Genomic DNA, 27,062 nt, shown 5'->3' with positions numbered 1-27,062 from the left:
CTTCACACATGCAGCCTGATCGGTGTAAACCTACATGTAATCATTTCTCTGGCACAACAAGCAGGTCCTAACTTCTTTGTTATGGATGATAATGCCCGTCCATGGATGATAATGAAAGAGAGAAAGAGTTTTTAATGATGTTGTTTAGATCAACAACTTCACACATATGGACTGGCCTACAAAGTCACTTGGTCTTAATCCCATTGAAAATGCTTGGGACATTATTGGAAGTCGTGTTTACGGTCTCCATGTTCACCCCCAGACTCTGGATGACCTTGAGCAGGCGTTACAGAGAGAATGGTGGAACATTCCATAACAGCAACTTTAAAGGCTCATTTGGTCAACGCAAAGACGTGTAGAATCTTGCATTTGTGCTCATGGTGGATATAAGCGTTACTGATCACTGTCCAAAACTGACTTGACCCTTAATGTTAACATTTTGCTCCATCAATACAGCACATTTTGCACGGCTATTTCGCGGGTACAAGCTTTTGATGATTTGTAAGTTTAATATTGCTCAATACCATTTCATTTCATTTTGTTAATCGTGTGTACACATGTTTTAACTTTCTATTGCATCATTCCATGATTTGCAATTTTAATAAATGAAAATGTAATGAGACTACAAATTTGTGTTGCTTAACTTATCGTGAGGAGTATATATCTGCTGGTGTGGGAACCCGTCTGTTCAAAACAAAAACAAAATTTTCAAAATTCTCAATACTTCCTCAAAAATAATTGGATTACCTTTGGAAAGTCTTGGCAATTTTTATGAACAGCAACTTATTAAAAATACAAACAAGATTTTAATCGTCTCTTTTCCATTCTCCCTTCTACGTGTGCCAACATTAAGAACCGTCAAGTATATGAGAAATGAACAACAAAAGAGATTGTGTTTAAAAGAAATTGTGGCGTAAAATGTTACAAAGTGATGTATGTATGTATGTATGTATGTATGTATGTATGTATGTATGTATGTATGTGTGTGTGTGTGTGTGTGTGTGTGTGTGAGTGTGTGTGCCATTATACGATTTTATACACTTGTTATATGCTGATTTTGTTATTTCAAATGTATTGATATTGTTTTTCATGAATGGAGAACTAAAACAGTGCAATAAAAATTTCCTTTTCGACAATAAAGACATATCTTATCTTATCTTATCTTAAATGGAGTTATGGGACTCCTCAAGGACATGTTACGTTTGATGGTGGTGTCTGTGTATGGGTTTCCGCTTAGTTTAGAAAAAAACTTAAACTAACAAGTTTCCATTTAGTTTCAGTACATATTGTTTGACTGAATTGCCTGAAAACTGCGGAAACAAACAGGTCTATTGGTTTCAGCTTAGATGAAATGGCAAGCTTAGCTTGGCGCTGTTCCGTAGGGGGACTATATGTACATTCTGTTACATTTGCAAGATAGTGTCTACAGATTTTTAAACCCCTTTTCCCCACCCGCCACGGAGTGTCAACGAGGACAGTCTTGTAGTGGAGCGGATCTCGAAGCTGCAAAGATCAATGGTAAACGGGTGTTATACTCCAGCTGTAGCTATGTACCAACTTAAAGGTAAGGCTGGTTGGGCTCATTCCAATCAACTGGAGAAGTATATAATTCGGGGAATCTGTCATGGAAGAACGGCCCATGCAAAAGTCTACTTCTAATTACTCAAATTTTAGTGGGGATAAAATGAGTCCACTGATCCCTCTAATACCTGTTCTGCCTTACAGGGAGATCAGGAATTTTCTTTCCATCAGCTGTGCTTCACTTCAAAACAGTAAACACTTGTACCTCTGGCATTGGAAAACACGATATTTTTGCACAAAAACCGATTAAGCTCTTTGGTTGTTGTCTCGCCACAACACAAATTTAGTAGATATCCTGCATAATAAAATCATCCGACAATTAAGTGATGCCGGAAAATAAAATCAACTTTTTAAAATTTCAACAAAAACGCATGGAGTTACAGCTGAGGTTGGGAGCAAGGACAAAATCAGAGCAGAGGTCTTGGCTGTTGAACATGTGAGAGCCTCACATTGCGAGTGACTAAATCAAAAGTGAAACAAGTGCATTTGTGAAAGGATGTCGCCACTCATACTCTATGTGATCACACAGTATTAAAGATATATTTCCCAAGGATACATGGGAGGTCAATCAGAAGCTACATCTCCAACAGGATTAATGAAGGGTTTATTAACAGTTGCTTCATTTATCATGATCTAGTTATAAACCATTTTGTAAGTACTCACCACATGAGTCCTTGTGAAAGAAGCCAACTTTATATCCTGGTTTGCAAACTGGAACTGCATCTCTCACTCGAACTTTAAAGGCTTTGATAAGCTGGCCACCAGCATGAAATGATGATCTTGCTATTTTTCTGGCAATGTGCTTCAGTCTTGAGACATAATTTTGCTTGGTTTTGGAAAACGATTGTGATTTCAAGTCAGATCGTAGCACAATATTGAAATAAATGTAGTTAGACGATTTTCTTCTACGACGTCTATCACTTCTGCGTATTGAGCGTTTTCGACGAAAATCCAGAATGTCATCATCAACTTCATCACCACACCTGATAGTGACATGTTCAATGCTGCAATATTTCTCTGAACAAACTTTTCTACTTTTCATTGCCTTAAGGAAGTTTCTCTTAATTTCTTCCTTCATCTGATTACATCTTCCAGTGAAGTAATATATTTCATCCATACGAAATCCATCACTGTCTGCACGGTCTGAAATATAAGCAACATAACTGAAAATATTCCACTTAGAATATGTGCTGCTTTCTGGATGACTTCATGGCAGGGTACATTTTTGTGAGTTGTCTATGCTATGCATGAACTCCATGAGCGAAGGACATGTATACGAAAAGAATCGGTTATAGAGGCATGTGCAAGAGTGTATCGGGGAGTATTATATGGTAAGGTTGTAAAAAGGACCTGTCACAGAGGAAAGGACAGGTGATGGGGCGTAGGCGAAATTTCAGAAGAGCACGTTTGGTCACTCAACAGATTGGATAGAGACTGATTATTGAATATAGCGTTGACCAGTCGATATGCTGGGTTTCGGCTTTATCAACTCAAGCTATCATGTAACAGTTTGTGTATTGTAAACATACACACTGGTAACGATGTATGAAATATACACATAAGACAAATAGGAGTAGATAGATACTTTGGCGAGTTTCTTTGTCCTCATTTTAATGTTCTTCGATAAGTAAAACCAAGCGATTGAAATCCAACCATTGAGTAGAGATGGTACTTATTTTCCTATAGATTTTACGCACACAACTAGTACATAAAACATAATGGTTTCATGTACATGTAAATATAATCTTCACCTTGATATGAATGAATATCCAAACTAAAGTACACGTATCACAGAATTCACGAAATGACACTATACTGAATTATTATAGTGTAGTAGTAGTTTATTTCTGTAAATCAGGCCACAAGCCCATTTTACAATTATAGTTTGACAAAGATGTTGATGTCGCGCCACCAGTGCAAGTAGCAATGTTTAAGTTCTGCAGGTTATATCTAGTACAATATACATGTGACTATAAAATATGTAGGTTATGTAATGGACAATTGCTTGCTCCTCATTTTCAGAGCAAAGAAAGTAAACTTGGCAAGGTTATTAAGCATGGAGGTATTTTTGGTGGTAAATATAAGTTTACATTTACACTCTGAAGGGAATTTGTAGTAATAGCGTGGCAAGAAATTTCTTCTAGGATCATTATAGAATGGACAGACTAGACAGACAATTATTATAGTGTATATATTTATACATGTACTTGCAGTTGAACCCTCCCTCCAAAAATTTATGGAGGGCGTGCCTATATTGATACTGAATGCAAACGAGGTTCATAAGATTACAGATGTGCATGCATGCATAAACATTACAGAGAGGGGCGTGACTCCAGAAAGCAAGTTGTCCAATGTTATAACAGCGCATCTGTTTATTTTACACCTGTCACGGGACAAACCTTTCAACAAGGACGTAACTATACTGAGTCAAAAAAGAAACTTCACATTCTTTCTTCAGGGCACTATAAAAGAACAAGATATGGTAAGATGGTTAAATTGTTATTATTTCAATGCTGAGATCAGTGTGATGTACTCGATACACTGACAGTGCCATAATCAGTTCCATTAGGCTACACCGCCGTTCCAAAACATGGGTATACAGAATGTCAAGTCACAAGAATAAAAATTCGAAATTTCTCGGTTCAATATCGTGAATGGCCGCCACGCGCATTCACCACTGCCAAACACCGTCTCCTCATCGACTGCCTGATGCTTGTGAACACGTGGTTGGGGATTCTGCGCCATTGCTCTTGCAAGGCAGCGCCAAGTTCCTGCAAATTCTGAGGTTGGTTCCTAAGACCACGAAGCCTTCATCCAAGTGCATCCCAAACGTGCTCTATTTGATTAAGGTCAGGGGACCTCGATGGCCAGTCCATGACGTTGATTCCAGCGTTTTGAAGGAAATTTCGTGTCAACATCGCGGTATGCGGCCGAGCATTATCATGCTGGAACTGTAGACCTTGGCCATGAGCCGCCATGAAAGGAACGAGTTCAGGGGTGAGCAGCTGTGAGGTTTCTACGGATGACCAGAAGTCGGGAACGGTTGTTCCCACAGAAAGCACCCCACATCATGCAACTTCCGCCCCCGAATCTGTCGACTTCCTGTACACAACATTGGGCATACCGTTCACGACGTCGTCTCCAGACTCTATGCCTGCCGTCCGCGAATCTGAGGGTTATACCTGGATTCATCGCTAAGGACGACTCGATTCCAGTATCTCTGGGTCCATCGGAGTTGACGTTGGGCCCACAGCAGACGTTGACGTTGATGAAACGGCGTCAATATTGGCCCACGATATGGACGTCGAGAATGGAGATTGGCAGCCCGCAACCGATTTCGAATGGTCTGTGAGGACAGTCGACCTCTCAACATCTCAGCCCTGGTTCGTGTAGCCGGCAGAAATCTGTCACGTAGGTGACGTAGGACGATTTGACGGTTTTCTGCTCGTGACGTCACACGTGGACGACCCGACCTTTGGCGATCAGAAGTGGTGCCAGTTTGTTGTAGACGACCTCGCAAGTCATACACAGTACGACGGCTGCATCCCATTGCTCTTGCGACGTCAATAACTGATCTTCCAGCTTGCAACATGCCAACGGCACGTTCACGTTGCACATTTGACAATCGTGGCATTTAAAGTACCGTTAGAACTGTGGTTTAAAAGTGTTTTTTCAATTCTTGAGGCCAATGCAAACACGTGCATATGAAGAAAACTGCGATGCGAAGATCACGTGATCGACTGCACGCGTAAAACCTGATTTGGCACTAACGTCATTTGCACGACGAATGGATGGGTTTGAGTGGGTTTTGCTGACGTTTTTCTAGAGTCGAAAGATAGGGATCCCATTTCGGATACATAGATGTATCATCAGCGAAAATATTTTCATTATTTTAAAAAATTACATTTTGTGAAGTTTCTTTTTTTGACTCAGTATACATATGCATTCTACCGGAGGCTGTTATTTCAAGGTCGAAAGAGGTGTTTAATTATCTCATGACTGTAATCTGATTCATCGATTATACGCATGTGTATCGATACCGTAACTGATTTACTATCCAGCTTTTATTGACGATGGATCAATAGAGGCTGAGTTCATTGATACACGTGATAATTACACCGGATTTGATAATTACAGTGATCAAATACAAATGTTTGACACGATGCTCATGTAAATTGCATAGAAAACTTACAATTCAAATCAACATGAAACTTTCAACAGCTTGAACAAAAATGTTTGAAATACCTTTGAATGGTTTATATGTAATAACTTATGATATTACTGCTGTCTATGTGTTAGAATTTTTGAATTACCAACTTATTGTGTTTTCTAAAAAACGTAGTAAAAGATTTCATTGTTGTAATAACACTGACATGTATATATATTCGATGCAAAGGCGCGATATTCGAATAGGTAACATTATCAACTTTAGATTATTGAAAAAAAATAGTTACATTTTCACCGTGGCCCTACTACGCTTCCGTACAATTCAGTAGGCTTCAAATTATTAAGCTCTATACGAGCTTGGAAGTAAAATTATTTGTTTATACATTATATTTCATTATATGAAACATGACAACATAAGAATACCTTAAATATAAATTCAAACTATTCTATTGTGTTTGAATTCTTTGTTTTTCCCTATTTTCGTATATTGTTTCCTATTTATAAGGAAGTTGAAGAAAATATAATCTTCAGCAACCTCTAAACCATTACATCTAATTCAATCAATGTGCATACGAAGTATTTTAGTATGGAGAATACCAGACACTTACCTCTGTAAAAACATCATAATCCCCTTTCTCGCCGACATGTGTTCATTTGCCAAACGCTGTACAAGCCTATGATAATGATTAGCATTTGCAATCAAAACGCTTTAAATACTTCTTCTGATCGACACTAAAGGTAGCATCTCTCGCAAGAAAAGCTAATATTTGCTAAGTACTACTAAATTGGTTGAAATAATAGGTACAGTGCTATTTTTAAAAGTACAACATACATGTGCGTCTCTCGCTGAATAAGGGGTGCTTTCTGTTGACGAATATATGTGGCTTTCGCTGTGAGAAACTGCCAATTACCCGCCCCATAAACACGTCATTCGCTGTGAGGCGCTGATTAATTTGCCCCATATATGCGGATCTCGGCCTTAATGAGTTAAAGGCTGGTGCTAAGATTGGCTTATCTAACCTTAAACTGTAGATGCTTGTTCCCATCAATTATGAATAACTTTTCATTTCAATTTTTATGACAGTTGGTGGAGTATTTTCAATGTTGATTTTGAACTTTTGCCGTGTGACCACACTCAAAATGCCAATATCAATGCATTTGAAGATCCGGGTTAGAACTGATCTTCAGTAACCTATGCTTGTCGTAAGAAGCGACTAACGGGATCGGGTGGTCAGGCTCGGTGACTTGGTTGACGCATGTCATTGGTTCCCAATTAAGTAGATCCATGGTCATGTTGTTGATCACTGAATTGTCCGGTCCAGACTCGATTATTTACAGACCGCCGCCAAATAGCTGGAATATTTCTGAGTGCGGCGTAAAGTTAAACTCACTCACTTTGCATCTGAAACTGCACATATGTAAAATATTGTTTCTTTTGCCTGTTTTTTGCATGTTAACCCGTAGAATGTAGTGTTGATATTGTAAATTGTTGACTACGTATTAAGAAAAAATCTAGAGTGTCCAAGTGCTATTTGTCACGAAAGGGAAAGTAATAACTGGTAATCTGAATTTCTATTTTGCCACACATGCGTGTTTCTGAAAGTAATTGTTGTTCATATAAGAAATTTTAAAATGTACCAAACAAATATAAAGTCAATAAGAAAGGATGGATTTACTATATTATGATGCGACGTTTCAAAATAGATGCTTATCATCCAGAACGGTGTTCTCCAAGGAGATATCGTTTTGACAGTAGATTTTGTACAATGCTATAAAGTCATGAACTTGATGACGTGACAATGTTATGATATCGTTGCACTGCAAGTCTAATGGCAGTACCGTGTTCAGAAATGTACATTTTTCTTTGAAAACTAGAGTGATTTTATATGGTAAATACAATTTCCTCTGATCAAATCTATCAACACTCGTTGATGCAAGTAAAACATTCCTCGGCAAGCATCGGATATTTGTAACTTTATCAACTCTTGGTGATATATTCGTTATTCTATATTTATAGCGTTGTCAAGCAAGAGTGAAGTACTAAAACACAGAACAGGCTTACATCTAATCTGGCATGCATAAAGGGAATTAAAATACCAATGATAATGGTAATTAATGCAGTAACAACTGAATGCTAATGCTTACTGGTTTTACATGGTGAATATCTTGGCTCCGGAATCTTCATGACGGATAACGGGGATGGATGCATGTCCATCCGGACTTTTGACAAATTGAAGATGTAGATATCATCGGACAATACGGTATTCCCTATAGCATTTGAATGTTGGTTCGGTTCAAAGGGTTTCAAAAGTATGTGACCTTGTGTCACTTGAATGGATGCCACGAAACGCAAGAATAAATGTTTAATAAGTGTAACTAACACTTACATGTACAGTTGGGTACAATATCAGTGGGCCACTTCCCTGTATCTATTCCACAGAGGAACAGTTTCTGTAAGGAGACGGAGTCCGGAATGTCATAATCGTCATTACACTGCAGTTGACATTGACTACCCCCTGTCCAACTGTCACAGACCATGGCCCCATTGTTTGGAGCAGGTAAAGGTTTGCACTTGTGTACTGAAACAAATATATACTGGTTTTAGTGCAGGAAAAACAAGAAAAGATTACGGTTAATTAAACCTAAATATAACTCTGTATTAATATGCATGTAATAAAAAGAAATACTTGTTCTGTTTAATAATGGGGTAGCAGCTGTTTCCATAATTTTATTCGAAACTTTTTAAATTATACGATATGTGTTATATGACAATCTTGGAAGATAGTATCATATTACCGAACGTGTATCTCTTTTCAAAGTATTTGAAGCAAATCAGGATTGCAGAATGACCAATTCACTGACTATAAATACGTGTCAATTTTCGTCCTCGTTTTAATTTATCAACTTAAATCCAATAACTCTTGAACAATTTAGACCTGCTGAGCCTCGCATGCACAACCCAGAACCAGGGCCTGTTTTCACAGTCATCTAGCTAAGATCGCGTTGTGGAACTGGGGCCGAGTTTTCACAACAATAGTCTCAAACTGAAAAAAACTAGAAGAATAACTGAAAATGGAAAGAACTGTTCTTGAAACTGGTTTTGTAACCATGCTTGAAATATTTGTATTATTCATAATTGCTAGATGACCTTTAAAGGTTGTCTTACGTGTCGATGTGCATGACAGTGATAAGAACCAACAAACGACAAACATATTGTAAATGAAAGAATTACGATCCGAGTTTTACACTGCAAGGGGAAGGTAGGTAATACCAAATGTGGAACTACTGTTCGATGTCATTCAATGGTCTTTCTGTTATGCAGGCGTCACACTGTGCCGACGTTGTCATATGAGCGAAATATTCTCAAGCACGACGTTAAATTCCACCACCACCACACTGTGCCGATTTTGACATGAGATTGAAAACCAACTTGATAATGTGCAAATTCGCAAAGGATCGTAAAGCAATCGGGGCATTCGTAAGGGCATCATAAGCCATCGTATGGCCGCCGGAGGAGTTTCTCCGCCTCCGGCAGCAACATCGGGAGAGCGGGCAAAATCTTTGGCATGCCGAAAAAGCCCTGATACCCTGTGCGAAGGTTCATTTTCGTGATGCATACGTGTCTCCATCTTTCCCTTCGCACGGCCATCGAGATGGCTTCTTGTGAATTCGTGTCATCACCGTATTGCCTTCGTCTGTCCATCGGTACCATCGGGAAATTTTCACCTTGCGAAGATAATACGAAGGAAACATGATGCTGCCCGATTGTCATAAGAAGGCAACGCGACTTACAGGTAAACATTGTTATATTGCACTCTGCCATTTGTCGCTTTGCTTTTATTTGTCATGCTATCACTTGACTGTGTACTTATCTTGTTTTGATTTTGATTTTCCAGGGCAGGGACAAATAGAGGTGCAGGAGGAAACCGAGGTGTGTGTGGGTCGTTATGGCCACTACACAACTCTACTTGATGAGCTGAGAACTGAAGATGAGAAGGCATTCGTCGATTACACAAGGCTTCCCAGAGGGGTCTATGATGAAGTGCTCAGAAGGAAAGAGGACAGAATAATCAAGAAGTACACATGGTACCGAAGGTCAGTCCACCTGGTCTCAAACTGACAATCACTCTCCGACACCTGGCCTGCGATGATGATTGTCCAAGTCTGTCATAAAACTTTAGCGTTGCTCCAGATACAATCTCACTCATCATCAGTGAATTCTGCGATGCTATCAAAGCTGCGTTTGCTGCTGAGGCGATTCAGTGTCCAACTACAACTGAAGGCTGGGCTGCCATTGCTGAGCAGGTTGAAAAGAGATGGCTGACCCTACACTGAAATACACAATGCCACAATCTTACACTGCTGTGGTGCTCTGGATGCCAAGCATGTGGCAGTCACCTGGCCCTGGAACACTGGCTCTGAATACAGAAACTACAAGGGCTTCTTCTCCATTGTGCTCATGGCCTTAGTTGACGCAGACTACTACAGGTTTCTGTGGATTGATCATCTGATGGCTCCAGCAATAATACCAGTATCTACAGTAACTGAAGGTCTGGAAAGTGAGAACAACACATCGAACCTGCCTGATGAAAAACGTCTACCAGGAGATGTTCCAGTGCCTTAATTTCATAGCCGGGGACAATGATTTTGGTCTCAACAAGCGTCTGATGAACCCATTTTCTATTCGAAATATTGAGTAACATGAGAGATTATTTAATTATTGACTCTCAAGAGCCAGGGTCCCGTTCCTCAAAACGATCGTATTGCTACTTCAGTCGTAACTCTATGTTAAAGTATGGGAGTTACGATCATCTTGGTGCTACGATCGTTTTGTGGAACGGGACCCAGACGTGTAGTTGAGAATGTCTTTGGCATTCTGGCACACACGTTCCGAGTTTTGTTCAGAACCATGAATAAGAGAACAGAAACATACAGAAAGATCGTCACAACCTATGTCATACTTCACAACCTTATGAGAATGATGTACCCTGCCACCCACAGTAACTAATGGATTTTGAGGACCAAAACCATAACGTGACCCCCAGGCTCCTGGAGAAAGGACGAAGTGCTGGCTGATGTATACCATGAGAAGGCCAGGATTGCTGGCATCCAAGAAGGGAGACAGATCAGAAGACATCTGGGTCATTATCTGGCATCCAAGGCTGGCTCAGTGCCATGGCAGGGCAAGATGATGAAAGTGCATGACACTACTCCCATTATACACTGACATTATCCTGATTCTAGTGACACTGATATTGTCATGATAATGAAAAGACTTTTGTGGCAATGTTGATGTTGTTCAGCCTGTATCGCCAGGTTTGGTGTTGTGGGGCAAACTGTAGACGTTCACGCCGATGACAAGGGGTGAAAAGAATTACACGGTAAGGTCTACGCCGACCCCAACGCTCCCGAAATGGATTACAATTCTTTAGTACAGACAGTGCGAAATTTACAGGACACCATCAGTTTGAATACGAACTCTCTCCTTCCGTTGCACAATCAGGCAAGCTCAAGCCACACTGTCCCAACAGCAATAAATTCAACAGTTTCGGGCTACCATCCAACAGACTGCTTCCACCTCACCATCTGTGCCTACTGGTCGGAATAGACCAACAGCCGGAAATTTTACCCTATTCACAGCTCTACATCCATCGGAACATGTTTCCCAGTGCACAGGTAATTGTCATTCCTCCACTTATACCTCGCTAATGGACGTAGATGTTGTGTCTCCATCCCTTAGGAACCAGATTGTGGAAGGAAAGGATATCAATTTGGCATGTTTGTTAATGCCAGATGATGTGGTGATTCAACCGAGAGTCGTTGAGTTGGGTCAGCATGAACTACATTTAAAATCCCCAGTTGATGCCAGACTTCAGCATATTCTGACGATTCAGGAATTCATCGTGACATTCATCAGATACAGAAATATCATAATCCTAGAGTGGCCTAGACGTAAGGACAGCCTAGACAAGTATCAAAGATTATTTGTTGAAATGCATGCCAGATTTGGTGGGACCCTGTTTTACCAATATCACAAGACCTTTTCTGCCAAGGCAGCTGCAGCTTTAGCACTAACAAACACTGTACCTGCATGGGACAAGCATGACGAACAAATATATTTCACTATCGTCGCTGGGAATCGCGTTAACACCTGCGAACTGTGCTTCATGTCTGACCACAAAACCGATTTTTGACCTTTGGTGAGCAGCCGCAGGCCATCAACACAGAGGGTTATCAACACGGCAAACATTCCACGGACAAGCTCTCCATAATCCACATCTACGAGAAAGCAAGTCCCCCAAGTCTTCAGAGACTTATCCATTTTTCAACAATTTCAACGAGGACAAATGCACATACCCATCCTGCCGATTCCTGCATGTGTGTACTCTCTGCAAGAAGCCTCTCCCAAATCACAAGTGCGAGGAGGCGACCGATAAGATGCTCAAGCCAGTGGCCAGGAAGACCAAGAAACAGTGACATGGTCAGAAGAATTCACCTATAAATGTGTCGTTATTACATAGCATGCTTCAACACCTTCCGGATAGACAATTTGTTGATCAGCTAACATCAGGTCTCGAGTTCGGCTTTCACACAGGAATCCAGTTCTACCAGTCACAATCTAAGGAATGCAGGAATCTATGCTCAGCTGCGAAAGATCCTCAAACCACAATGGAGCTCGTCATGAGCCAGCTGCAGAAAGGTTACGTGATTGGCCCCTTTCAGACACCTCCATTTCCAGTCGTCAGAATCAACCCCACTGGGGTGGTACAAGGAAAGTATTCCAAAAAGCTCAGACTGATTGTGGACATATCGGCCCCGCACAATGACCAGGACAATCCCAGTTTGACTCATCGACAAGGCAGACTTCTCTCTTTCTTATGTTAGAATAGACGACGCCATCACATTCATCAAAGCCTTGGGTCCTGGGTTCATACGTGTACAAAACTGACGTTGCTGACGCTTTCAAGTTGATCCCTATCCATCCCGATCTGTGGCATCTCCATGGTCTCAAATGGCAGAACAAATACTACTTCCATACCCGTTTAGTACTTGGCTTCCGATCAAGTCCCAAACTTTTTGATCTCCCACCACAGGTTAATTGCTGGTTAGCCTCCACTCATTATGGCATCCGAGACATTTTACACCTCTTAGACGATTTTATCTGTTTTGAAAACGATTCACACTACTAACCGCCTGCCAATTTCTATTGACATATTTACGGACTTGTGTCAAAAGCTGAGCCAAGGTGTGTTCACGCCATATGTTGACTGACTTATGAAGGTATCATGCTGTATAGCCTTCTTCGCCTTTTTAAGATGTGGCGAATTCACTTGTGAGTCGTACAACCCTGAACTACACTTGTCTTTGAACTCTGAGTCATTCAACCCTGATTTATCATCAGTTTCACTTCAACTTAAGGCTTCCAAGACTGACCCCTTCCGAAAAGGGGTCATCATCACGCTTTACTGATTGCCAAACACATCAGTGTGCTGCCTCGTTAGGACGCTTCTCCAATATCTTGTGCAACACAACCAATGGCCGGCACACCCTACGGACCCATTGTTCCCAATGCTTAGTGTTTTTGCCATGGATAGGAAATTCTCCATCGAACAGCTGTTAAGTGTGATTGGGTATGATCACACTGCGTACAATGGCCATTCCTTTAGAATCGGTGCTGCGACTACAGCAGCTTCAGCAGCTTCAGCGGGCATTCCGGATCATATGATCAAGACCCTGGGACGCTGGTCTTCTGACTGCTCCACACGATATATACGTACAGAACAATATAGCATTCGTCAAGCACCAGTGCCTATGGCAAGTCACCCGTGTGCATGAGACGTAGTGCAGATTCAGCTTGTCCAGGTGTTCCCAAGGGACTATCTGCCCTATAGTGACGTTACGTTACCCCTAAGGTTGGTTGTGGGCCTCCCTAGTTGTTCCAGGTGTTCCTATGTCATTTTTGAATCATTGTCAGTGGCACATTCAGACTAATTCCTTTTCCTTACTATGGCCACATGATGCTTTGTATACTATGCGATAATGTTAGCTTCCCCAACTCCTAGCTCGGTTCTTATTCTCATGTCAATGTACTACATTTTATTTATGTTTTACTTAATCAGTCTTGATGTTTTGGGGATTGTAGTTAGATAATAACTGTTCATAATGGCTAATGGAGATTCTAAGTTAGATCATAACTCCATTTTGGGCAGTTTTTACCCCAAAATAATCAGTCAGGGTAAGTTCACAGTCGCTTGGTAGGCACCTTCAGTGGGCTGCACCCGTCGGGGTAAGCTCGTCAGCTACACTGTCATCTGTAGCTAGTTCATACCCGTTGGGGTATTGGTTGCCAGCTACACGGTAATCTGTAGCTAGTTCATACCCGTCGGGGTACTGGTTGCCACTATTGGTTGGGGTACTGAAGGCGTAACGCCAATTATTGCGTAGCACAGTCTAGGATACATCACCGGGGTTAATTTATCAGCAATTACTCGTCAACTTAGTGCTACACTCAACGAAAATCCCCATTTAAGCCAAAAGCAATAAATGTGGATAAGAATATTATGTTTATGTTGTTTGTCTGACAATAAAGGGGGGATAAAGGAGTCCAATTACCTACCATATCGGAAAACAAAACAACATCATCAGCAAATAACAGAAGAGACAGCTCGAGTAAGTCAGGGAATAACTGAACGCCATTTGTACAAGTGGACGTAATTTCATCGACCAATTCATTGATGAAAAATGAGAACGGAACAGAACACAACCTTGCCGTACCCCTAGAGAACTATCAAATGTTTCTGTGTTTTCGCTATTCGATGTACGCACACATGCTTTCACGTTTTGGTACACAGATCGCAACACTTTATCCATTTTTTAACCAAGTCCATTCTTTTTTAATAGATACCAGAGCTTTTGTCTGTTGACAGAATCGAACGCTTTTGAAAATTCAATAAAACAAGCATAGATTTGTTCACCCTTTTTGAGAGGTATTTACGGATAAGGGCCTGCAAGGTAAATATATTATCAATGGTAGAGTATCCTGCTGTGTATTGCAGCACTCAGCCCAGAATATAAGTCTATTGTTTAAGATATTAGTATACCAGCCACATAAAGAAACTGTGCATTGTCAAAATATTATCCCAGTTGATAAGTACGATAACAATGTCAAAGGTACATATAAACTTTAATAAAGGGATCATGAGACCATAACAAGTCGGGACAATTTCAATTGAAAAGTTAATCACAATGACGTCCACAAGTGGGACAGGGGTCAAACGACCATGTCCCAAGCTCAATAACAGGTATGTCCACCATCGGCATTGAGAACAGCAGTGCACCAACGATGCATAGAGCCTATCAAACATGCAAGGAAGGCTTGTAGGGTGTCATGCCAGATTCACTCAAGTTTTGTTGCAAGGTCCAGGACGTTATCTGGCGGATGAGGAAGATGGCGTAGACGTACCAAACATGCTCTATCGGGGAGAGATCCGGTGAATTTGCAGGCCAAGGCAGTAAGTCAACATTATGGTGTTGCAAGAAATCCATAGCAACCCTTGTATGAGAGCGGGCATTGTCCTGTTGGAATGTTAACCCAGGACCATGATGTTGCAGAATAGGAATTACAACAGGTCGAAGAATCTGATCCCTGTAGCCCACACCAGTTAAGTTGCCCTGAACAATCACCAAAGGAGTTCTTTGGTGTGCTGTTATTGCAACCCAAATCATCACGGAACCACCACCAAAGGCCCGTTGAAGTCCATCACTACTGTAAAAACAACATTTCTCCACCAAAACAAGGGTCTGCGGATATGATTTCGGCACCACATTCGGCCAGCTTGTCTATCACGTTGTGTCAGGATAGGCCGTATGGTGGAACGTCGTGATGACGTAAACGTTGTCGAACTGTGTTGGGGTGGATACGGCGAAGTCCTGGGATGGTTCTGGCAGTCATCACTGCAGTCTGAAACCTGTGGCGAAGATGGGTCACCCTTATCCATCTGTCCTATCTTGGCGTTGTTACACGTGGACGTCCAGAACGTGGCCGATCGATGACATCATTTGTGTTCTGGTAGCCTCTCACCAGTGCAGAAAGGGTGTTCTGATGGCAGTGGAAATGTGCAGCCACTTGTCGTTGAGACATTCCCCCACGGACCACCCGAATGGCCTCATGACGTTGTGCAGACGTGATCCTTGGCATGCTATGCGTTTCAATAGCCGTTAAATTTTTTGAACGATCTCAAGGGCAGGGGTTGAGCTTTCCAAAGTTACAGTATTGTGTGGCATTCATTTGCTCTGTTTCTCTTTCCCGGAATGCACGTGCAACAACGTATTGCACGTCTCAAGGACGAACCCACTGACGTCATGGAACGTGGCACGTGCATGCATGTTGGATACATGTCACTAATCTCTGAGTTTAAATCCTTATGTGTCTACACAGATTCGATAAATTTAGATTTTAAATTTTTGTATGCACAGTTTCTTTATGTGCCTAGTATATATAATTTGCCAAATACACTGAGAAGTGATATGGCACGGTAATTTGCAGGTAATGCTTTATCTCCATTTTTTTAACATGGGATAATGATAGCTTTGAAACAGGACACAGGGAACTCTCCTTTATCATAAAGAGAACTGAATAGAATTTCCAGATAAGGTAGGATAAAATTTGCTGAAGAATTAAACATTTCGCCAAATATGTAATCATCCCCAGCCTCTTTATTTGCCTTGAGCCTGCTAATACTGGCGTATATTTCACCCATACTAATTGGTGAATCAAATATATCATCAGGGGTTTGCAAGTCACATTGATTGAACAAGGTGTAATCACCGAACGATGGATCGTTGCTGGGGTCAATCTGGTTTTCAGCAAACAGGTCCCGAAAGTAGTTTCATCAAGTCTCTGGAGATACATTACTAGTATTGGATGATGAGCCCCCACGGGTTAGGTGTTTCAGTTTTTGCCAGAACGATTTAGGATCACCCATTGCATCATACAATTCAATTAATTGCTTATGGTCATAGTTGCGCTTGTCCGTCTTACAAGCTGATTTGTATGCATTTCTACTTGTTATATAGGCAGCTGGAGACGCCTCATCTTTGCGTTTATGAAATATGTTAGTAGTATACACAATGGTGGTACGGGACCAGGTCCACCCAAGGAGTCCATAATCCCGTACCATTGCAGAGGCCCAGATAAGCTGCGTATCCGGGTAAAATACGCATAGAAAATTTCCAATTACGCATTGAAAAATAATTGTTGCGTACCAATTACGCATTTAAAATGTTAGATACGTAAAAAGTTTAAAACAAATGCGTACGGAATATGTTTACAAAAATTGCTTTCGTAATGCAAAAGACATTGATTGCTATCAAGTTGTACTGTTAGTATAGGGAAAGTGTTGTACTGTCAGTATAGGATGAGTGATTTTTTATGAAATCATTTCCATTATATTTAAGTTGATTTTGATTAGACATGACATAAGGCAGAACATACCTGCTTAGTAAACTTACTCAGTCACATAATACTTAGGTGAGTAAAATGACTGAAATACGCACATATTTGAAAACAGTGGGTAACGGAAAATGAAATACCCACTCAACATTCATAATACCCACTCCCAAAAAATACAGTGGGTACAGTACCCACATGAGCTAAATCTTATCTGGAGCTCTGCCATTGTGTATACTACTACTGAGGTGCAAGCTAAATTTGATGAAAATCGGTCAAATAGCTTCTGAAATATTGACTTTTAAGTGAGCATGGGGTCGGTCGGGAAAAAGGCTCGGGTCGCCTCAGGGGTGGTTGCTCCTCCGAGCGCTGTGGGCGGACGAAAAAATCATGACAAGAAACTATCATCACACGGTGGTTGATGTGTAAAGGACTGTGTCGTGAGGTACGATCATCAACTCCTCTCTGACGAATGCTCTCGGCAGTCCGTCTTTCAAGTAGTACAAGTTCGGTTCGCCATCTTTGATGTCGACAAGGTCTACGTTGTACGTTTTCATGGACTATATCGGATCGGTGGCGCGTTTTCTGCTTGTATTCTCCAGGCTGGTACAAGTACCTAACGCTGACCCGGTCCGGTAATGTTTTCTCTGTTTTATCGCGATGTGCTGCTGCCGACGACGATTCGACAGATTTCATTTTGATGGCTTCGATGGGTCTCTTGCCCACGAGTCTGGTGACTTTGTAGTTGATGGGCGACTAGACTCATTCGAATCCCCCGTTGGGGAGATACTGACTCATGGCCCAGACATACAGGTTGTTGGTGTCGAGATAGAATATGTGTTTGGTTGGTTTGCTGGGGTGGTGACCTTCCACGTACTTGTTGTTGGCTTTGGCGAATCGTTTGGAGGCCATGTAAATTCCACCTCGCAAGCCTTTCTCTACGTACAGATGCATGTCGTAATCCATTAGCAGTTTCAGTTTCACGCCGGTCTTTTTCAACAAGGCGTCCAAAGAGAGACTGGGGGAGGAGAAATACCACACGGGATCCAGGCCCTACTGTTTCGAGCACGTTGCTGAATATCTCGAACACGTCGGCCAGGAGCAGCACGTCTGCTTTCAAGTACAGGTCGTGATAATTGCCCAGAGTCTTGCAGCCCAGTTTGTCTCACATGTTAATCGCGTGCGAGTAATCGTCCGGGACGAGTCGGTCAAGTAGCTGTAAAAGTGATTGATGGGAGGCAATCGTGTCTTGTCGAACCTGGACCAGCCGTCCATGTATTCGTAGAGGTAGAATCCCTTCCTCAGCAGCAGAGATTGAGTCTCAGCGTCGGTGTATAGATTGGTGATGTTGAAGTCGTTCGGGTCGTTGGTGTTCACCAGACAGATGTGAAGTCAAATCTCTAATGGGGTTTTTGAGTTTTGCTATGTTTTTCACATGTGAAGTCAAATCTCTAATAGGATTTTCATCGCTATGTTCGACTGCGAGTCAAAATCTCTAGTCGTTTGTTTGGTGTGCGAAGTATGTCTCGCTGTTAAATGTTAGCAACCCCGTCAATATGTTGGATAGTTAAACTTTCGACCGACTTATAAAAAATATATAAAAATATTAAAAAAGCGATGCACGTTAGATTTTTATTCTCAGCAGTCGGTTGCGTTCGTTGAGGTAGTTTCTTTTCGTCAAGTAGATGAGATGGCCTTGGACCACGTCTGCTCTGTGGGCTTTGCAACGACGATAATGGCATTTCACACCCACGCCGCACACTTCGCACGTGTAGTTGACAAAACCCATTCATGTCAATGCCCCAATAGTCGGTGGTGCATTTCCTGCTGCAGTTCTCAGTTTTGCCATGAGGCATGTACTTGCATTAAAAGGTGCTCGTCGTCCCATGTTTTTGGGTCTTTTTTATGTATGCACACATAAATATACTAGCCACATAAAGAAACTGTGCATTGTCAAAATATTATCCCAGTTGATAAGTAGGATAACAATGTCAAAGGTACATCAAACCTCAGAGCCTATCAAACGTGCAAGGAAGACTTGTGGCATGTCATGCCAGATTCTCTCAAGTTCTGTTGCAAGGTCCAGGACGTTATCTGGCGGATGAGGAAGACGGCGTAGACGTCGATCCATCTCGTCCCAAACATGCTCTATCAGGGAGAGATCCGGTGAATTTGCAGGCCAAGGCAGTAAGTCAATGTTGTGGTGTTGCAAGAAATCCATAGCAACCCTTGCCGTAGTAGGGCGGACATTGTCCTGTTGGAATGTCAAAGAATCTGATCCCTGTAGCCCACACCAGTTAAGTTGTCTTTGGTGGCCGTCCCAAGTCGAACACGAGCATGCCCATGTCTTGCAGGTTGAAATTGAGCTTGGGTTTGGGTGCCGGTGGTTTGTGATCATTTTACTCAATTGAGCGTATCCTTTGACCAGTACGCTGACCACGACGGCATGATACGGGTCGTTGACAAACGTTTTTCCATCGGTTGTCGACATTTTTATAACATGATGTGAGGGTTTACTTCTAACTGAGTGCAGGCACCGCTGCCCGGGGTGGTGGTGGTGGTGGCAGCTACTTTTTTGGGGATCCTTTTATTTCTGGTTACGGTATCAATCACTTCTGGTTGTTGTTGTTGTTCCGTCGTCGATGACATCTTGTATGTTGTTATCATTATTTTCTTTAAATTGACAGTGCTTTGCCGTGGTCGTGATCGCCGCAGTCAACAGAGCTAAAAACATGCCGTACCTGTGGTACATGACGCAGCTGACGGCGCTCAAAGCGTGGTCAATGAACGGATCTTTCTAGAGATCTTCCCACAGGTAAAGTCAACGTTCCAGTGGAATGGGAAGGAAGTACGAAGCTACGCCGGCGTAGATCTGCGACATGACCGCCCCTATGGTTTTTGTCATTTAGGCACAGAGTCTGGCTTCGTATCTCGCGTAAAGCTTGTCGATTTCTTTGACTGGCATTTTGTGAATTATATCAGGAGTCTGGTCGCCACCACGACCCAAGTATTGTTTGGCCTTGCCGCCGACCGTGAGCGCCACCAGTCTCTCTCACTCATTCGGGTGAATGTTAACGCCTACACCAGTCTGCAGGGGAGTCACCATGACCGTGGAAGACCAGATATCGCATACCAAGTTTTTCCTACTCGACAACATACATCTCATGGGTTTGAAATGCACATCCGAGGAATTATCTAATAACCAATTGAAAACCATTTCATAATTTTGTATAAAACAACGGAGGAACAACCATCATTCCAACGTAACGCTAGTCGATCTTGGGGACACGCGGGGATTCGATCTGCTTGGCGAGGAAAACACCTTGTACGTCCTGCACTTAAAAGACAACGTATACGTATAACTTCAAACAGCCAGACTGGTTGATCGACATGACCCTCACCTCACCACACATATCTTTAAAAAAAAATGGGTACGTCTCCAAAATTACAAACAACGGGATCTTTCTCAGTCTTTCACTCCAGCGTTTGATGTACAAGTTTTATGAATACCAAGTCACACGGGCAACATGCTAGCTTCAAACAACATGTCTTCATATTTACGGTTTGACGTACCCGATTACCAAGGGGATTTTTTCAATTCATATTTGACTATCAAATCACACACCTCGTTTGTAATAGATGTCTATCTCGCTGACGCTCGTGGGAGGTCAGAACGAACACTTTTTACTGGGTTGATAATACGCTGGTTCACCAGACACAATGGCCAACGGTGTCGTATCCTCATAAGACCGAGATCGACACCCTTAATAAGCCTCAATGGAGTGCGTGTTATAGAAAAAAATTCGATTCATGTATCGAATATTTACATGTACGATAATCTAAACCTTATCAGTCTCAAATACATCGATCGGACATTAACAGAAAACCAATAAAATATTCTTTTATAAAAAAATATATATATACACACACATAAGATGGGACTGTACCAGTCGTGGATGAAGTAGCAAAAACACTGGAAACCAGTTTCGGGTTTCGTTTGCGACAGATATGCGAGATCAAACAACAACTAGAACGTGAACGCGATACGTGGTCAGCATCACAGAAAAAATATCACAGGGCCGTCAATTCCGTGGACGGTGTTGACAGCGCTCTGGTTTCAGTCAACATGGGATTAGGCGTTGCAGGTATCGGGTTATTATCCACCATCATGGCCGCACCCGTGGTGCTAGTAATCGAAATAACAGCCGGAGTGGTAGGGATGATGAGATTGACCCTTAAGTACGTGTCTCACAGACTGCAGCGTAAAGCATTGAAACACAAAGAAATTAGAATTCTGGCCAAAGCGAAGTTAAACACGATAGACGACGATATTTCCACCGTGCTCACCGACTCTAAAATCTCTGAAGAAGAGTTTCGTTTGGTACTATCAGAAATCACAAAATATCACAGAATGAAACAAGAGATTCGGACCAAGTCTCGTAAAACAATGTCATTTGCGAAGACAAGATTTTTTTTTCCATAAAACACGGAAAGCAACAGGCCCAACAAGCCTTCATTACGACAACCAAACAAATCATAGAAGATGATTCACAATAAACATTTTTGCGGACATCAACATAACGAAGCCAGGCATCTCAGCAAGCTGTAGGTAAAAAGCCAAGCCAAGACATACACACTGCAACTCGCACACAGCGCTCTCTCAATGCTATCGAGACTATCGCTCACTCAAGCTGTACAAGCCAAGCCGAGCCACACACTGCGATTCGCCCACAGTGCTCACTCGGTCATACCGAGATGACGACCAGGGGAGTAAACTGCCGAGAGATGTGTTTCATTCACTTACAGACATTTGTAGCCTCGCTAGTCAGCCTGCCATGCATCATCATACACGAGCCGAGAGACACACACACTTATACTCATCCACAGCTCTCGCTCAAAGCAACCCCCGAGATGGTAGCGAGGTGATGACTTCCGAGACTTGAGTTTCATTCAGCTAAAAACACCTCTCGCCTAGATAATATATAACAAGAACGACAATACACTGGATTATTAGCCTTTCGCCAGACCGACCCCATGCTCACTAAAAAGTGATTATTTCCTAAACTATTTGACTGATTTTCGTGAAAGTTTGCATGCAACTCGGCAGATGGTTACGCTATAACAAAACGGCATTGGGAACACTCTCGATGACTTCATTAGATGAATTAAGACTTAATTTCGACAAAATGTTGGAAATTTTGCCTTTTCCCGACTGACCCCATGCTCACTTAAAAGTCAATATTTCAGAAACTATTGGAGCAATTTTCATCAAATTTTGCTTGCACCTCAGTAGTAGTATACACACTGGTGGTACGGGATTAGGGACTCCTCAAGGGCTTAATTTTTAAACTGAGCCCTTGGGGGGCCTGGTCCCGTACCACCATTGTGTATACTACTATGTTAAAAAAATGACAGCGCTGCTGTTTAAAAGATTGACATGCATTGTTAAACGAATTATGTGCCTTACTGCTTGATGTAACAACTCGCTTCATACAATCAGCTGACCTCAACATGTTAACCCCTTGTTCAACATCAAATAAAGAGATATATGTTGCATCATTTAAAGCGTCAGATGAGTTTTTGAGCATTTACACATAGATATGTTCGAAATCAAGCTTCCACGTGTGCTTGGTGAAGCTTAAATCAGTAGTAACAGTGACAGTTATCAGCAATATTACCCGAAACTGAGTTGGTCGTAAATGAGAATATAATTGGCAGGTGTTCAGAATCAGGTTTTGACTGAATGTCAAAAGATAGTATTTGTCATAATCAATAACGCTGCAACCATTATTACGAATAAAAGTAAAATCACCAACACCTTTATCGCTTCCACAGCGGCCATTGAATATGTGCAAGTTATAGAGTCTACATAGATCAATCAGGTATTTGCCAAATGCATTTACACCGTTGTCACAAGAGAATCGTCGTTGCTTAAAATGATCAGATATGTAATCATTCACTTCTTCAAAATCAGGTGCAATATATTTATAGTTATCATCAATGTAGTCATCTAATTTGCTGGTTCTTCAATTAAAGTCCCCACATATGACACTTTCATAATCTGATAAGGTTGACGTAAAATCACTGTAAATATCCAACAGTAACAATATGCCGTTTTTACAAGTCTTATCTTTGTACCAATTAGAGCCTTCCGGTAGGATGTATACAAAGGTGAGCAGTACATCTTTTCCAAATGGAAACAAAGATTAATCAAATAACAGAAATATGCAGTTAGTGCTTTTATGAATATTCTTTACAAACCTAACAAGTCAGATTCTAATGAATACCGTAATTTCACCTGACATCCTTCCGGTGGGTGATATCCTTGTTCCTGGAACAGCAAAACACTTGTGATTTGGGAAAAGCTCAAAATAATCGTCACTAGTCCATGTTTCTGACAGATGAAAAATATCCAAATTCTTAACAGAGTCAAGAAAACATATATCGTTTTCTTTATTCTTTATACCAGAAATATTCCATGTGGAGATACAAACATGTTGTCAAGTGGCCGTAGAGATCAGGGGTGCATTTGGACGAGCCCGCCCGCGTTCCTATGGCCTCCTAGGCCTGGGACCGTTCCTATTAAAACGAACAATTTGTCTACCGTTATCCTTTTCTCCACGTTGTCGAGGTGCATGTGTGGAATGTTCATAGACGATTATGAGTTTTCCATTCTAGTAATAGCCTCCTTTACTGTTCGCTGATAGGTAATGGAGAACTTCTCTCTGGTTCGGAGTGAGATCACTTCCAATACCAATGTTACTTGATCTTAAGTCCTCTCGTTTGTCTCCATGTCCCAGAATGAAACAATGATAGGTCTGGGTTTGGAACTGTCGTCACCACCTAATCTGTGAGATCTTTTTATGTCAACTGCTTGTAAAGAGTTATCTCCATCGCCACACACAGAGTTGAACAACTGAACCACCTTTGATATACTCTCGCTATATGATTCCCCTCGTCCATCCTCTGGAATTTCAAAGAGGATAACACTATCTCTGCGGCTGTAGATCTATAATCTCTCTACTTGTTTGTCAAGCTCCTCGAACTGATGAATACATAGAGTGCTGATCCTGCAGTTGTTCGTCCAAAGCGTCTAAGTCTAAGCGTAGAAATATGTTAACTGTCATTTAGTTCTACATCATCCCTCTTTCAGTTCATTAATGACTGCAGACACTGACTTGAGGTTTTCCTGGACATTGATTACTTCACACTTAAGCTGACTCTTTGTTGTACTTCAAGCTTGACTAGTTGGATTTCCCGAGTGAGAACGCATATGATTTTTTACTTCGAATTTTGGAGGGATACGTTGTCCTCTGGTCCGGGATTGGATTCAACATCACCACAACATAACAGTGGTTTGCTCCGGATAATATGAGGTGGCAAAACCTGCACGAGTAAGTCAGAGTGAGGGGATGTAACGGCGTTAGAAGCTGACACCATGTCTGACCATGTTACATCGTGACTGCCATGTCCTCGTGCAATTCCAAAACTGCACTCCGAGAATATGGTGTGATGAATGGATAACAAAAGACACTAGTAGTAAGCTTACCATTCTAAAGTTTAGTTCTGTTGATGTACTCCATGTAGACTCTGGGTCGTATTTAGTCGCCATCTTGTCTATCTGTCTCCAACCGCGACGGGTGACATGTCGTCCACATCTCCCTTTCCAAGTCTCAGTGTCCATCATCTCTTCACGATTTACACTCAGGAGTAATATGGGAATATACACCCCGTTATGATTCAGTTATCAAGTGTATAGCGCAACTTACATGGCTAAGTAGTCCAAGTTTTCAAGTCAGCTGAAGTGAGCACGTCCACTCACACCCGGCGCATGCCCAGTCCCCCTTTTTTTCACAACATTGCTCTTTTCTGTCACACTGCTGTGAAATGTCAATGTCAAGGCCAACTCGATAAGGGATGTAACTCCTGTTTATTTCCTAGGTGAATTTTCACTTTGTGAGATGACGCATAATGGGAGTTCAAGTCATGATTTTCATTAAAAAAAACAATTAAAGTGAAAATATTTTTGTTCATATCTTATTGATTTTTTAGCAGACTTTCAAACTCTGAAGAAAAATGTTATCTGCTTGTTGAAGAAATGAATTTCATGTGATAAAAATATCGAGTATATTTACATATAAGTTCACTCTGTTTTTCTTGATACAAGATATGAATATTAATTAGATCTAATAAGTCCATCAAAAGCTGTATTTCAGCGCTTTCAAGCTTTTTACTAGTCTTTCAATTTACCTTATAAACGAGATTGTAGTTGCCCTTATATGTGTGTTTTTCATGCAGTGAATCATGGGTAATATTTAGGTGAATCCCCAGCTTAATGAAGGTTTTCCTATCTCACCTACTGAAGAGCTCACTATCCCAGCTCGGTCCTAGGACAGGGATAGGACAGTTTCGAGAAGTGGTCTTATCCTAACGGTAGGATGTCCTAACTCCTGTTCTAACTAGTTAGGATCTGTCTTAGCTGGGACACTTTGGAGGATAGGCACCACGGTATTTAGAATTATTCTATAAATAGTATTGTGAATGTGTTAACATGGTGCGTACAATAATCATTGAAAAGACAGAATACAACATGCGGAGGAGATCACCTTACAAGCTACAAGATGGGTGCTTTGAGGAAATGAATTTGGAGGTATCATTTCGGATATAAACGTACTGTGTTTGGAAATTAGATGACTGTTAGACCCGTAGCTACGCATTCGGCTTCAACTGAAATTGAGAGACTATCAATTCGGTCTAACAGTCATCTTATTTCCAAACACAGTAAGTTTATCTCTATTCTACCATAACTGATTTAAAATCGAACTTCCTCGTCCTGCGGAAGACACTGCGTACTCCGGCATGTGACGAGAGACGAATTGAACTCGTCTGTGAAGGAAGTGGTAGGTGCCGTTCGTATTTTTTTAAAGATTGCAACATAAAAAATATTCTGTCCAAAAGAAAACAAACTACTGTTTATTCAATGCAATAATGTAACACCTAAGAGCTTGTTTTTTATAATCATAACTCAACACGACCGAAACCAGCCTATTGTTTTGTGTGCCGGGTTACTGTACCCCCCTGGCCACACTATAATGGAATTGTCTGACCTACTTATTTTCTTGGAAGTAGACAGTTACACAACAGTTTGAAATGGCGGAGGAGCCAGTGTTTACATTTTGCGAAAGGTTGAAATTTGAAGCGACAGTGGAAAATACTTGACTGACTGTCGAATCTGAACCCTGCACAATCGAAGAATAGATCCTTTTTCTGATCGACCTACGACCTGTAACTCATCAAAGACTGTTGACTTTTATGACCGGCGAGTGTCGATCATGATTTGACGTACGTGCCTCCACCCCGGCATGCGACAAAAGAGTGACAGTGCTGCTTTGTGTACATGCGACTAACTTGGGATTCCTTGGAACATTGTTCTCATCATTTGGGACTGGATTGTGGCCAAGCTTTTTTCAAAGTGTACGAACATAGCAGTGACAGCCTTGCAGGGAAGATGGCAGAGAGAGAAATTCTCGTGGTTTAATTCTTGACATTTTGAACGATGCAACGGGACATGATGGAGTATAAGTGGCATGAATGTGGTGTTTCGCTTGACCGTTATCTTGCGAATTTCCCATTCTAAACGGAAACAAATATACCATTTACCAGGTAGGTAAATGTTTACGAACGTTTTGCTGCACAACTAGGGATAGACAGGGATGTGTTTTTTACAAGGTTTTCTGATTTATATGTTACATATTGTTTGTTTATGTTTGGGGCTGTGTATTGTAATTGAGTTGGAATATTTTTATAATAGAAGGTAATAATTATGATAGTGATGTTCCCTAATAATTGTGGAGGAGAAATCGTA

At 41.4% G+C, this 27,062-nt stretch overlaps 1 protein-coding gene across 1 annotated transcript in view; it reads right to left on the bottom strand.

Annotated features, from left to right (window-relative positions):
- The window catches only part of LOC124288796, a 318,833-nt gene that overhangs the window by 213,880 nt on the left and 77,891 nt on the right, over positions 1-27,062 (bottom strand). The window contains exons 11-12 of the mRNA XM_046725327.1: positions 8,136-8,327; positions 2,245-2,724 (exon numbers count right to left, since the gene is read on the bottom strand). Coding sequence (XP_046581283.1) covers positions 2,245-2,724; positions 8,136-8,327 — 672 coding nt within the window. The remainder of the gene's footprint in view (positions 1-2,244; positions 2,725-8,135; positions 8,328-27,062) is intronic.

This window comes from Haliotis rubra, unplaced genomic scaffold (assembly GCF_003918875.1).
Source record: "Haliotis rubra isolate DU_JTF1 unplaced genomic scaffold, ASM391887v1 Scf425, whole genome shotgun sequence".
Classification (NCBI taxonomy): domain Eukaryota; kingdom Metazoa; phylum Mollusca; class Gastropoda; order Lepetellida; family Haliotidae; genus Haliotis; species Haliotis rubra.
Note: the sequence above shows the minus strand (reverse complement) of the source record. Positions and strands in the feature narration are given on the sequence as shown.